This window comes from Vulpes lagopus, chromosome 8 (genome assembly GCF_018345385.1).
Source record: "Vulpes lagopus strain Blue_001 chromosome 8, ASM1834538v1, whole genome shotgun sequence".
NCBI lineage: Eukaryota > Metazoa > Chordata > Mammalia > Carnivora > Canidae > Vulpes > Vulpes lagopus.
The window spans coordinates 17129800-17143432 of record NC_054831.1 but is presented as its reverse complement, the minus strand read 5'-3'; the positions used below and the strand labels follow the sequence as shown (position 1 = coordinate 17143432).

The 13633-nt window shown below is 46.5% G+C and overlaps 1 protein-coding gene across 1 annotated transcript; it reads right to left on the bottom strand.

The window, feature by feature from the left end:
* On the bottom strand, positions 1–13399 carry CHMP7 (charged multivesicular body protein 7). Its single transcript, XM_041768011.1, has 10 exons — positions 13032–13399; positions 10892–11063; positions 4591–4776; positions 4320–4453; positions 3388–3436; positions 3024–3143; positions 2638–2736; positions 2352–2412; positions 1697–1876; positions 1–1467 (listed from the first exon to the last, which is right to left on the bottom strand). The coding sequence occupies exons 1-10, from the start codon at positions 13328–13330 to the stop codon at positions 1415–1417; spliced, it is 1353 nt and encodes a 450-aa protein (XP_041623945.1). The 5' UTR covers positions 13331–13399; the 3' UTR covers positions 1–1414.
* Positions 13400–13633: the final 234 nt, after the last annotated feature.

The window sequence follows — 13633 nt, the reverse complement described above, 5'->3', positions numbered from 1 at the left end:
TCGGGTTTTTTTTTTTTTAATTATTTACCAGATAAAAAAGAAAAAATAGTGATTGTTTCTCTTCACCCCCAACATTTCAGTTTACCAAGGTCAAGTAGGAGAGAAATTGAACAAGTAGTAATTCATGCTCCTGGCCTGGAGCAAATTCTTTCCCTCGGCTCTACAGCACCTCCCGGAGGAGGAGGGACAGGGCAAAGGGCTCCAGGCAGAAATACTTGTAGTGTGGCAGCAGAGTGGCAGTGCGGCTGTCCTCCTTGCTTCTCCCTGTTGCCAGAACATTCACACCCTCCTGTTTGCCCCACCCCGTACCATCCTCCCCAGTCCATCAAAGCAAGAAGGAAGACAGGACTTCAGGAGGCAGGACAGGTGTAGCGCAGGACCGGGGGATCACACAGCACACATGGCGGAAGGCCACAGTCTTCTGCTTCTATTGCACATCCTGGCTGAGATCCCCTGCCCTGAGCAATGGGCTACAAAGTGAAATGCTTCGGAAGTTCAAACCACGGATCTGTTGTCATGTGCCAGGCTCAAGAAGGGGAGGTTGTGTGGTTGTGTGGCTTGTTCTGATACACATATTTAAGTTATACTTAAGTTAGTCCAGGATGGGGGCAAGGCAAAAATTCTGCCTCATTAAAAAAATATATGGAGTTTGGACACCTGGGGCCCTGTAGTCACCTGGGCTTCTCCCCTTCAAGTTCAAAAGACTAAAAATAACTCTCCAGTCCGCAGATCTTCTGCGTAAGATGGAAGAGGCAGTAGCATCCCCCAACTACACAAGCCCCCTCACCAGTTGTTGTGGCTCTGACACTCAGGGGTGACCTCTTTCTCTGAACACTTGGAAAATTTGGCCAGTGACCCCATAGAACAACCTTTCACACTGTATGTTTCTCCATAAAGTGGCAGCTGTTTGATTTTGCTTCCTCTCATTACCAATGAAAACAGAGCAGGCCCGGAACAAGTTGTTTACCTGACCTTACGGACAGAATAAAGTCCTGGAAACAACAGTGGGGTGGGTGGGGAGAAGGGATTGATTTTGATTTGGCAAAGCTGCAACTCTTTCGCCTTCATTGGCTGGAACGAAGCTGGCGGGTGAAGACAAACCTAACGGAGCCAATGGCAAGAACTGCAGGCTATGAGAGACGACAGGTCACACACAGAACTGTATAAATTGTGGCACTAGAAAGATGAGAAGGCAGGTCCATGACACCAGCTGGGAGCACGCCTCGCGAGCACGCTTCCAGAAATTACATCTGTCCTGTAGTAAGTGGTAGCATCCAGATAAATCAGAGTAGTTCTCCTTCCTCCTCTTCCCAACAAATTCTGAGAGTTTCTCATTTAAATAACTATGTACACACACACAAGCTTGGTCTCTCTTTTATACGAGGGTCCTTCACTTGAGGGTCCTAGAATGGCTTTAGAGAGTCGGTTCCAATTGCCTTTTTGGAGATTTACTGCTTGGGACCAAACCTGTAATGAGAAGAAAGACTGAATTCTACACCGGGCAGCCTTTAGGATGAAAGCATCCCAGTGTTTACGAGATTGAATCTTAATATAAATAATGAGCTTGTAATTCCCTCACGGGGTTTGGTATCTGGCAAATTGAGTAACGAGGCTGGGACTCACCACCCCTGTGCCTGGCTACTATCGCCTAGAGGGCCCCAGGTCCACCAGCAACCCTGCGAATACAGCTCCATACCTCCTTCTGATAAGGACAGTTTCTCAAGTTCAGCTTCAAGTTCAGCGTCCGAGATCCTAGGGTTAGGCACACTGTTGGTATAAAATGTCTCAGGGGGGTTGTCAGGCAGATCCAAAGGTTCTTTGGTGGTATCCTGAAGAAGGATGTCCAATTCTTTCTCTAGTTCCTCACTGTCAAAATCTGGAAAGAAAAGAGGACTTGAGGACACATAAAGTCTAGGGAGCAAGGACTGAGGATGGCAAAACTCAGCTCAGCTTTACAAAAGATGTCCAGGCCTTCTTGTAGGTTAGAAGGATCATGTAAGTCTGGAGGCAGAGGGCACCTCCAAGCAAATACTCTTTTCCTACTCAGAGTTAAGTCATCAAGGGGATATATTTTACTAACACCACAGAACTGACCCTGCTTCTCTCTGCCCTCGAAGGAGGATCTTCCAGTCGGAACTCTAGTGAGTTAAGATCCCTGTGGCCCAGAGAGTAACAGTACTGTCTACCAACGGGGAAATGACAGTTCCTTCTAACTGCTGCTGCGGGTGAGCCCCAGCGAGGAGAGCCCTGCCTGCACCAGGAAAAGTAGATCTATGACCCAACCCATCCCAGCACAAGGAAGTGAAGGCCTCTTAGAAAGCAGGAAGAACAGAACTGCCTTGTCAACTTACCTAAGCCATTGGTCACCCCACCAGCCAGAGTCTGAGAAACTTCATCCTGGGTGTCACACAGCTGTAAGAGAAAAGCACAGGCCTTGAATGCAGAGTGGCATCTCTAGAGGTCTTAGTGTTTCGGGCTCCATGTTCAGGGTTACAAAGTAATGTGGCCCCATCTGAGAAAATCTTCCTCAAGTCCACAAGGTAAAGAGTCCAGTTTGGGAAAAGAGGAAGGGCAGCAAAGTCACACCTGCCCTCAGAACCTCCTCCTGTGGGTGTTCCTCCCGGGCCCTTCCTGTACCTCTTGGATCTGATCCACAAGGCTCTCTGCCTTCTCTACTGTGACATCCTTCATGGAGAGTTTTAGTGCTCCTACCCCAGCCTGATAGGCATTGAAAACCTAAAGAGAAAGCAAAGTTATCACTGTGAATGAAGAACACTGGGCAAAATACCTACATCTCCAAATGACAGCTTTGTGGTTTCTTTAGTTTGGTTTGTTTTAGCCACCCACACTTGATTCATCCCATGTTCACGAAGGCCAAAACTTCCCAATAGGAGAAGCACAATCCCAACCATATCCTGAAAAAACCCAGGCCTTCTCCAAACAGCACAGGAATGGTGGAGGGAACGAGGAGTATGCTCAAGAGACCAGCCAGACACTGGATGGAGCAGAGGGGCGGTAACTACCATCTGATCTGTCTGGGAGGCATAGATCCGGTCCAGGATGCCTTGAACAGTGTCCAGCTTGGCATGCAGGGCCTCGATACGCTTCTCTGTCCGTTGCTTGGCCTTGAGAGACCTCAGTGCCTGGGGGGCATGGAGACTTGGTTAGGGTAAGCGAGGCAGGCCAAAGAGGAAGCAAGGCTTTCTCAGATGATAAGACCATCTCAGACCTCCTCTTCTCTCATTTGTAAAACAAGTTGTGGTACCTGGACCATCTTCAGATTCTTCCCCTCCAGCCCCACGGTCCTCTCAGAACTGCTGGGACGCCCACCACACACTGCCAGCCCAAGGCACAGGTACACAACTGGAGGGAAGTAAGAAAACTCACCAGTTGCTTCTTTCCTGCTCGGCATGCCCGGCGGGCTTCTTCTTTACACCTATGAAACACAGGGGACAGATTGAGATGACTATGGTATAGGATGGGGGTGGCAGTGTCTTGAATAGTCCCCAAGCATCCCACTCAATTAAGGTGCTTTCCAATCTGAAAATCAAATTGATTCCACCCAATGGCCAGAAGAACAATACCCAAGAGCCCATTGGCAAACTCCCGCAGCAGGCTGAGACATGAGCTTGAACACAGGCATGCAAGAAAGGCAAACCCACTAAGGATAAGCTGTTTCAGCCCCCAGGGAAGGAGAACGTGCCAACAGGGCACCTTAACAACAGATTCCCATTTTGGGAGCCAGGAGATAAGGGATCAATTCTTAACACTGACAATGACCTTGGACATATTCCCTGGCTTTCCCACAATATTGGGTTTCTCCCACTGGAAGAAGGAGTGAGCATTATTATTATTATTATTATTATTTTTAGAAGTGAGCATTTTAATTCAATGTCTACATAGCAATGTTTTAGAGAAGTGTCCATGTGCCTTTAGCAGGGCTGCCTTCCCCATCTAGGCAGAAAAGCAGGAACCCCTCAGAAAGATCCTGGAAGGCAGAGACTAGCCTTGTTCACTACTGTAATTCCTAAGTCCCTAAGACAAGGTCTGGTGCGACAAACACTGGTTAAAAGGATACTGGCATGGAAGAGCATAAACATAATGCTAACAGATATAATCTTGGGGGGAAGAATTAAAATTCATTTTTTCTCCTTTGTGATAGTCTGTGTTCTGCATGATTGCTGCACTGAGCAGTCAGTACTTTGTAATTAGTAAAACGAAAAAAAAAATTTTTTTTTTTTTAAAGACACTAATGCTTTGCTGGCTCTGAGGGCCAGCCAGGGTGGGGGTGGGAGGGTGCTCAGCTCAGGGGTAGTTACCTCTCTGCTTCCTGGGATAAGGACTCCACTTTGCGCGAGAGCAGCTGTTCACTCTGCATCAGCTGGTATACCCCAACATCTACGTCGTTGACAGGAGAGACCTTGGCATGTGGCCCTCGGGCAAACTTCACAATCTGAGGGACAGGGACAAATTACTGGGGCCCCTACCACAAATGCTGAGAAATCCCCAGGCGGGAATGCTGGCGGGCATGTCAGTATGTACTTAATAAGCCATTGGTGAGTCAGTGCATGAACAGTTCGACTTTCGTACCTTTTCCCCATTCTGCTCGAGGACTGTGACTCTCTTCTCTTTCTGCAGCTGCAGCAACACCAAGTAGAAGGTCCTCTCATCCGGACAGGAGCCCACACAGAGGGTGCTCAGCTCTGACAGGGCCACCACGGGGTGGGAGGAGAGAGGGGAGTTCTGATACAGACGATACACCTCCTCAGCCTTCTCCTGCAGAAAGGCAAGTGTGCTTACATGCCTGGCCACTGCCCATGGTGCCCAGTGAGCCCTGACCCTGTGTCTCCAAACCATGATCTGCAAGACGAGAGCAGGGAGCACTGGCCCTGCCTTCCCTAAAGTAGTAGCTTTGGAATAGGAAAAAGAGTTTCAGTTTCTTTAAACCTTGGAGGGAAGTCTGATGTATGCAGATGAAATGAGGTACATGGTATGTACTGGGAGCCAGCTCTGTGCTTGCATATCCATTTGGGACTTTATGTTTCTGTGTCTCCCAGCACTGAGGGAAGGAGGAGGAGTCTGAGGTGGTGTGGCATAGCCATGACTGAGAGCTGAGCCCTGCTTATGTGGCCCCAGACCAGTCCTCTCACTGGTCCTCAGCATCCCTCTTACAAATTGAAGAAGGTAGAGGAGATGAGATCCAAATTCCCTTCGGTCAGTCTCTCCATTATTTTTTAAAATATTTTATTTATTTATTCATGACAGACACAGAGAAAGGGGCAGAGACACAGGCAGAGGGAGAAGCAGGCTCCATGCAGGGAGCCCAATGTGGGACTCGACCCTGGGACTCCAGGATCACACCCTGAGCCAAAGCAGACGCTCAATCATTGAGCCAACCAGGTGTCCCAGGTCTCTCCATTTTTATGCCAACTGGCAATAATGCAAACAAGAGCATCACTGAATCTATAAAGAGTCTCAAGAGTGAAGTGTGTGGCAATGAGGTGAGAGGGTTTTTGTTTTTTTTTTTTTTTTTTTTTTGAGGAGCCTAAGAAATATAAGTTTCAAGAAACAATGCCACTGTGTTCCTCCCACATGGAAATTATCCTCTTAGTCTTCCATAAATTTTAATAAGAAATACTTATTGAGGTATGCACAGAATGCTATGAAAATCTAAGGAAGGAATACCCAGGAGTTCAGAGATTGCTTAGGGGGAAAATGGTTGCTGAGCCGAATTACAAACGGTAAGTTCCTAGGTAAAGCGGTGGGAAGGGTATTTCAGGAAGATGGATGGTCATGAGCAACGGCATGGAGTATGAATCAATTTGGTGTTTATGGATGTAGACAGGAAGGAGAGAGAGTGAGCAGAAGCACTTCTCTCTATTTTTAAAAAAAATATTTTATTTATTTTTTCATGAGGGAGACACAGAGAGGCAGAGACATAGGAAGAGGGAGAAGCAGGCTCCCCACAGGACCCCAAGATCACAAACAAAGCCAAAGGCAGATGCTCAACCATTGAGCCACCCAGGTGTCCAGCACTTCTCTCTTATACAAGCTACAATATTTTCTTTGCTGTCCTTTCTCTGCAGATGGTGGGTAGTTGTGGAAGGGAAATGACAAGGCTGGATTAACAGAGAACTAGCTGACAAGAGGGAAAGGATGGATTGTAGGAGCTAGGCTTAGAGGAACAGAGACCATTTATGCAAGAGACTAAGAGCAACTGAACAGGGTAGTGGTAAGAGGGACAGAGAAGGGATGGGTTCAAGAAAAATTCAGAAGATAAAACAGGCAGTCCATAGTAATTGGGCATAGGGTTGAAGGAGAAAGAGGAGTCCAGGATGATCTTGGGTTCTGGCTTGAGTGACCAGGAGGATGTGATGCTATTAATTAAGAGCAAGAACACAGAAGGAAAAGCATATTCTATAGGAAAGACAAAACATACCATTTTGTACATGTTGTCTGGGATGCCTAACTACATCCAAGAAGATCCATACAGCAGATAACTGGATATCCAAATCTGATGCTCAAAGGAGATACCAGGGCAATTTATATAACTCTGAAAATCCTTAAGCATATAGAAGGTAATTCAAATCCCAAGTGTAAATGAGTTACCCAAGGAAATTAAGAGAACAAAGTAATAAACTGAAGGAAGACCAATGTCTAAGAGACGAAGGAACTCACAAAAGAAATCCAGAGCACCACTTAGGGAGAGCCAAGAAGAATCCAGAGTGTTATAACAACAAAATTAAAGAAATGGAAAATTTTAATAAGTGAGTATTTAACAGTGTCAAAAGCAGCAGAAGAGCCTAATAAGATAGAGACTAAAGTTTTCATTTGATTTACCTGCCTTGTCAGATAATAATACTTACTATAAAGCTACTGTAGCAAAAATAGTATGGTGTCCACACCAACAGATGAATGATGAACAACATTAACAATTGATGTTGGGGCACTTTGGTGGCTCAGTCGGTTGAGTGTCCAATTCTTGATTTCTGCTCAGGTCATGATCTCAGGATTCTGAGGTCCAGCACATTAGGCTCTGTGCTCAGCAAGCAATCTGTCTGAGCTTCTCTCCCTCTGCCCCTCCGGCCGCTCGTGCATGCTCTCTCTCTCAAATAAATAAATAAATCTTAAAAAAAGGGGATCCCTGGGTGGCGCAGCGGTTTGGCGCCTGCCTTTGGCCCAGGATGCGATCCTGGAGACCCGGGATCGAATCCCACATCAGGCTCCCGGTGCATGGAGCCTGCTTCTCCCTCCGCCTGTGTCTCTGCCTCTCTCTCTCTCTCTGTGACTATCATAAATAAATTAAAAATTAAAAAAAAAAAAATGACGTTAAGACTTCTGGCTATCTGTTAGGAAAAAAAATTTTTTTCCTTACCAGATATACAAAAACAAATGCCAAATTACTGAAATCTAAATTGAGAAAATATTTGTTAACATGTTTTTTAAAAAAGATTTTATTTATTTATTTGAGGGATAAAAAAGAGAAAGTGGGGGGAGAGGCAGAGGGAAAGAGAGAATCTCAAGCAGATTCCCCACTGCGTGCAGAGCCTGACACAGGGCTGGATGTCATGACTCTGAGATGATGACTTGAGTCAACATCAGAGGCACCTCTGAGAAAACATTTTAAAAATTGAATTAACTTTGAAGTAGAGGATGCTTTTGTAGGTAAGACCGGAAATTCAGTAGCCATAAAGGAAAATGTTAGAGATCTGACTATAGAAACATGGGAACTTCTATATGGTAAAAGATATCATAAATAAAAATGAAAAGCAAAAGAGACCAGAACACAATATTTATATCCCTAACACTAAAAATATATTATATATATCTACCCCTAATACATACAAAAAAACCCTCATAATTATAAAGAACAAATAATCCAATATAAAAACAAGAAAAATATATAAACAGGAAATGCAAAGAAGAGGATCTGTAAATGGCCAGCAGATAGTGGAAAAGTTGCTCAAATCCCAAATAGGAAGCATTATTTTTTGTTTGTCATATTTGCAAGTTTAAAAGACTCATGTTATCCAGGGCTAGCAAGGATGTGAGGATCCTGAACACTTTAATGAAAGTGTAAATTAGTACAAACTTTTAAAAAGTAATTTGGCAATTTCTGTACAGATACATTTCTAGAAATCTACTCCATAAAAATAGAAATACAAGTGCATAAGATAAATACACAAGGCTGTCAAAGAAGTATTTTTTTGTAACAAGAGAGATTTGGAATGACTTAAATGTCCAACTGGGTGGTAACTATTGCTTAAATTGTGGCATATCTATAATGTAGCCATCTGAAAGAATGACATAGATCTACATTATGTAGGGACCTGAAAAGACGCTCATAACATATTAAAGTGTAAAGAAAAAAAGGCAGGTTGCAGACCAATAAATAAAATAAGATTCTATTTCTGGAAAAAAAGGAATGTGTGTGCATGCATATTTTTGTATGCATGTGTATATTCATGTATTTATTCAACAAATGTTTATTGACTCTATTATATAGCAGGCACTGTTCCCAGAGCCCTGGTGCCAATGGAACTTCTCCCTTCTGGTAGGAGAGACAGATTATAAGTAAGTAAACAAGTAAATAATATTTTCAGGAAGCATTAAGTGCTAACAACAAAATAAAACAGAAAGTAATACAATGGTGTCGCACAACACCAGTAAGAAAACATGTGAACACACAAGCATACGTGTGTGCACACACCTGAGCAGAGAGGAATGTACCCAAAGAGATGGAAATGGGATGAATAGAAAGGAAATGTTCATTTCTTTGTATAATTATTTCAAATAGCAAGATGTATGGCCAATTTTTACTTTTTTTGTGTTTTTTCAAATAAAATAAAAAGTTACTGGCTTTCAGTGTCTAGACTTGGGAAAATCAATTTACCTCAGAAGTAGGTTTTGTTTTAAAAAATATCCATGTAAGACTTTTCAGTTTTACACAGAGAAACAAAGTTCCATTCCAGGAGAACACAGTGCAGTCACCATATATTTGAAAGCAGATGTCATGGGATGAGCTTAAGTGTTGGGAGCTCTGTTTAGTGATGTAAACTGGGTATAGATTTAACAGTACCAAGGCGCTGCAGAGTGAGATTTATTTTTCTACTTAAATAAGATTAAACTACACTGTGGTTAAAAACTACTGTTGGTTCTTGGAAGATCTATGTTATTAATTCCACTCCCACCTCCATCTCTGCCATTGCTCTCAAAAGACTATGAATCCAAAACCACATCTGTCGGGATAAAGGAGTCTACCTCCCTTTGCTCCAGGTTGGAAAACACCTGAGCTAAGAGACTGCAAAGAAGAACGGGTTTGGCACAGAACCATGTAAACCATCCTGTAGTTTTTGGACGGCTTTGGCTAAGTCCTGGAGCTCAGGGCACTGCGTGGGAAGATACCCATGTGGATAGGGAAAGGGAAAGAGCCCTTCCCTTGAAGCAAATGCATGCTGTTCAGTCAAACTTTGAGGGTCTGCAAGGAGAGGTGGTAGATTTTGGAGACCTCCACCTCAAGCTGAGGGTTGAGAGGGTTGGCGTCTGTCAAGGTGAAGAGAAACTGGAGTTTCTTTTGGAGTAAGGGATAAAGATGCTGAGCTGGCTCCAACTGTGTGAAGCCTCTGGGACTATGCAAAGGTCCTGGGGTTCTGGGGTTGGGCTTGGTCTGTGAGTTTCAAAAATAAGTACTGTCTACGGTATACTTTTACTACCAGGTGTTCAGTCAATTCTATAAACACATACACACAGAGCAGTTTTGGTGGAGTGTGGGGCTGAAGCGGGTGTGTGCTGGCTTAAAGAGTGTGTGAAAGGTGAAGAAGTGGTGGAGATAAAGCTTGGTCAAGAAGGAGAGAAACAGAGCACTAATGAGACAGTGGCTGGGTCCCACAAAGGAGTCATGCTGTGATGGGAAAAACTTGAGTGGGTTTAGAGGCTGAGGAAGGAAAGCACCAAGAGAGGGAGATAGAATATACAGATCAAGAAGCTAATTGATGGGACAAGGAGGATAGCAGGGTAGAGACAGACTCAAGAGCACATGGATGTTTCATCCTCTGAGCCTGGGGAGAAATTAAGGCTCAAAATATGTTCAACTGGATGTAGAAGGACAGAAAACTGAAGGCCTGGCTTAGGAGATTCCATCTTCTCAGTGAAATGTCAGCAGAGTCTTGGGGTGACATACAAAAGGCAAGTGTGAGGGGGCTGGGAAAAGGCAAAAAACTGGGCTGAGGGATGGCTGTGGGGGCTCTCCTCTGTGAAAGGGACCCTGGTCTTGGTGACAGGGTGGTTTTCTCTACAGGGATGGCAGACTGTGGGGTTGGCCTAGGGCAGTGGATGTGCTGGTGTCTCGAGTGGCCCAAGAGAGCTGCGAAGAAGTTGTGTGCATGCTCTAAGCTAGGTGGGGAAAGCCAGCCTGGAGGAAGCTGACCGACCAGAAGAGCATGGAGGGACCAAGGGCCTGGTGGCCTCTTCAGTGGAACTAAGACCATCAGTAAGCTGGGAAGGGAAGGATCACAGTCACAGAGGAGGAAATCTGAACCTGTTTTGCTGATTTAAGGGAAGGCAAAGCTGAAGTCACAGGGTCCTCAGAAATCCTGGTAAATCCTTACCAGTAAACTACAGAAGGCAAAGAGTTTTCTTAACTTTAGCTTATAACTAATTTCTACAAACACAGAAAGCAATCAACTATATGTGACAGTTCCTAGACAGAGGAACACCTTTGCAATGTACAGGGCAACTAACAACTAAATAATGCTACAAAAGGTCAGATAAACCCAGCTATCAACTGTCATTGTGTAAAAAGATGTTCTTTTTCTAAGGACACACATAGGAGTGTGGAGGATCCTGTCATTGCCATGGATGACATCCACACCTCTCCCTTCTGAGCACCCACCTTAAGCAGCTCCACGGCTACCAGCACCTCCTCAGCAGGAACTTTATTATCCCCCAGCATGTTGGAAAGAGTCCACTTGAGGGGCTTCAGCAGGAAGACTCCAACCCCCCAGGAGATCCAGCTGCTGTCTACACTGGCCATGAAGTCTGACTCCCGCTGCAGCTCCCCTCGACTGCAGGCAAAGAAAGAAAAGGGCATACGGTGGCTTAGTGCAATGTCCCATTCCAGTCCCCACCTTCTCCCCCAGAGACAAATTTGATCATCATCACCATAAACACCATTTATTAGGTACCTACTCTGTGCCAGCTATTATGAGCAGCAGTGTTTCAGCTCCAGCTGAAAGCCTCATTCTGTGAGATGGATGTTGTTGGCATTTTAGTTACTGAGAAAATTGAGGGAATGAGGCGAGAGGGGCCAAATCTAAATTATAACTTGGCTTCAAAATACAAGCTCTCCACAAGGCTGCAGAGCCTACTTTGAGACTTCTTTTAACGAATGAAGCTCAATGTGATAAAATGAGAATCACAAAAAAATGGGTTACTGTTAATGCAAGACCTAAAGAAATATACAAAGATGTTCAGAGAAAAGGTTTCCTGCTATTCCTGAGCTAGGGTGGAGATAGGACATAAGTACGGTACTGGTAATAAGCAGCTCTATTTACTGAATGCTTATCACAGACCACTCCCTCTGCTAAGAGCTACGTTAGGAATGTGTTTTCAAATCCTCACAACAAACCTAACTACAATTCTCATCATCATCATTGTATACTTGGTCAAACTGAAGCTTAAAGAGGGGCACATAACGTAGCGAGTGGCAGAGCCAGGATCTGAGCCCAGACCATTTGGCCCTCAAGCAAAGCTGTTAACTACTATCCTATGCTGCTTCCATGGAGGATTATCTCCCTGAAAAATTCTCTGGGTGTCAGACCCCATCAAGCACCAGGAAGCATCAGTAGAGTGCCAGCAGTCAGGGGAGAAGAAACCAAGGTCTTAAAGGTCTCTGGATTGGAAGAGGTAGAGAACGGTCCTACTGCAATAGGAAACCCAGACTGTTCTTGTTCCTCCTCGACTTGAACTATGGTTTCCTCTGTACCCCACCTCAGGCAGGAACTAAAACTTGGCACAGTACGCTTTCTCAGAAACAATAAGTTTCAGAAATGGGTTGTCCCATCAATGTCAGCCAATGCAAAGGCACTGGGGAGAAAGAAGGCCTCTTAATCAGGACAAGCAGCAAACTCCAAGCAACATATCAAAGTTGACTTTCTTCCTTCACTGAAGGAGGTGGTATGCCAGCTAGGCCGCTCTCAGTCTGTCTACAATGTGATGTGCAAACGATTTAGAATCAGGAGACTAGGGGTCCTGTTCTGGCATTACTTATCACTCGCTGTGTGACCTCGAGTAAGTTGCTTCTCTCTGCCTCCGTCCCTTCTTCTGTCTGCTGAGGGTAATTCTATCATCTCGCCCACAGGATTGCTGAGGTCAAGGGAATGGTGCATGCAAAGTATTCGCATTCTATTAAGTGCGGTACATCTCTTAGATATCCATGCTGTGGCCTCAGGTGCCTCCAAAACCCTGCACACGTAGCGCAGGTAACACCTACAGAACCTTTTCAGAGCACCAAGGTACCCAGTAAAGCCCCTAACCTGCTTCACGTCCTCTGCTTCAAACAGCCTGTGCCAAGGACAAGCCAAACCAGACACATGAGCCCGGGGCTGTTGGCAGGATCCCCAGGGGCCTCTTCCCCACGACTGCTCTCTTCTTAGTTCTGACCTCCCTCGGTTCAATACATCCTATGTCACAGATCTGCCGTTCCAAGGGTAATTCAAATTTGGAAGCCCCACGAAACAACTACACAACGGGATTGCAGGCAAGACAAGTCATTGTCACCTGTGCCAGGCGGGTTTCTCCTCCTACCGTCTCAATGGAATTCATCGGCCTATTGCGGCCCCATAATTTGCCCGCTGCCCCGTCTCCTGCCCCCTCCACACCCCTAACCCAGCCTCCTCCTTGTCCTCCTCTGCCTGCCGAGCACACACAGATGCGCTCCTGCGGGCCAGACCCGGGGCTGGGCGCGGTCCCCTCCGGGAGCCTCCCCCGCCCCCGGCCCCCGGCCCCCGGCCCCCGACCCGGCCCGCCCTCACCGTAGTAGGTCCTGCAGCACGGTGGCCAGCCCCAGCGGGACACTGCCCTTGCGCTGGAAGGCCTCCTGCAAGTCCCGCAGACGCAGGCGCACCACCCCCTGGCGGCGGCTGTGGCTCAGCACCAACGGTGCCCAGAAGCCCATCTTGCTGTCCCAGTCGGTGCTGTTCACCTCGCGACTCCTTTTGAAGGCGGAGAACAGGAAAGACATGCGTTCCTCGTCCTCCTCCCACTCGGGGGGCAGTAGGCCCGCCGAGTCTCCCCCGGCCGGGGCCTCGGCCTCCCGCTCCGGGGACCACATCGGAACCCCAGCCCCGCCAAGGCTCCGAACACAACCCCGGCCCTGGTCCCCCCTTCCGCCCTAGTTCCCTCCCGGCTTCCGTTCCCTGACCGCCTCCTCCTCTGTCATTACGTCATCGCCACCCCCAGCGCGAAATAAGTCCCGCGCCTCCTTAAGCGCATGCTTCTCTCTGCCCTCCCTGCGCCGGGAGGCGGGGCGATGACCCTATTTTCGGACGGGCTCAAGGCGCATGCGTCGGCCCCTCCTCCCGCCGTCTTTGTGCGGCGAGAAGGGCTTCGCGCGTGCGCGGCGGGTAGGTAAGCG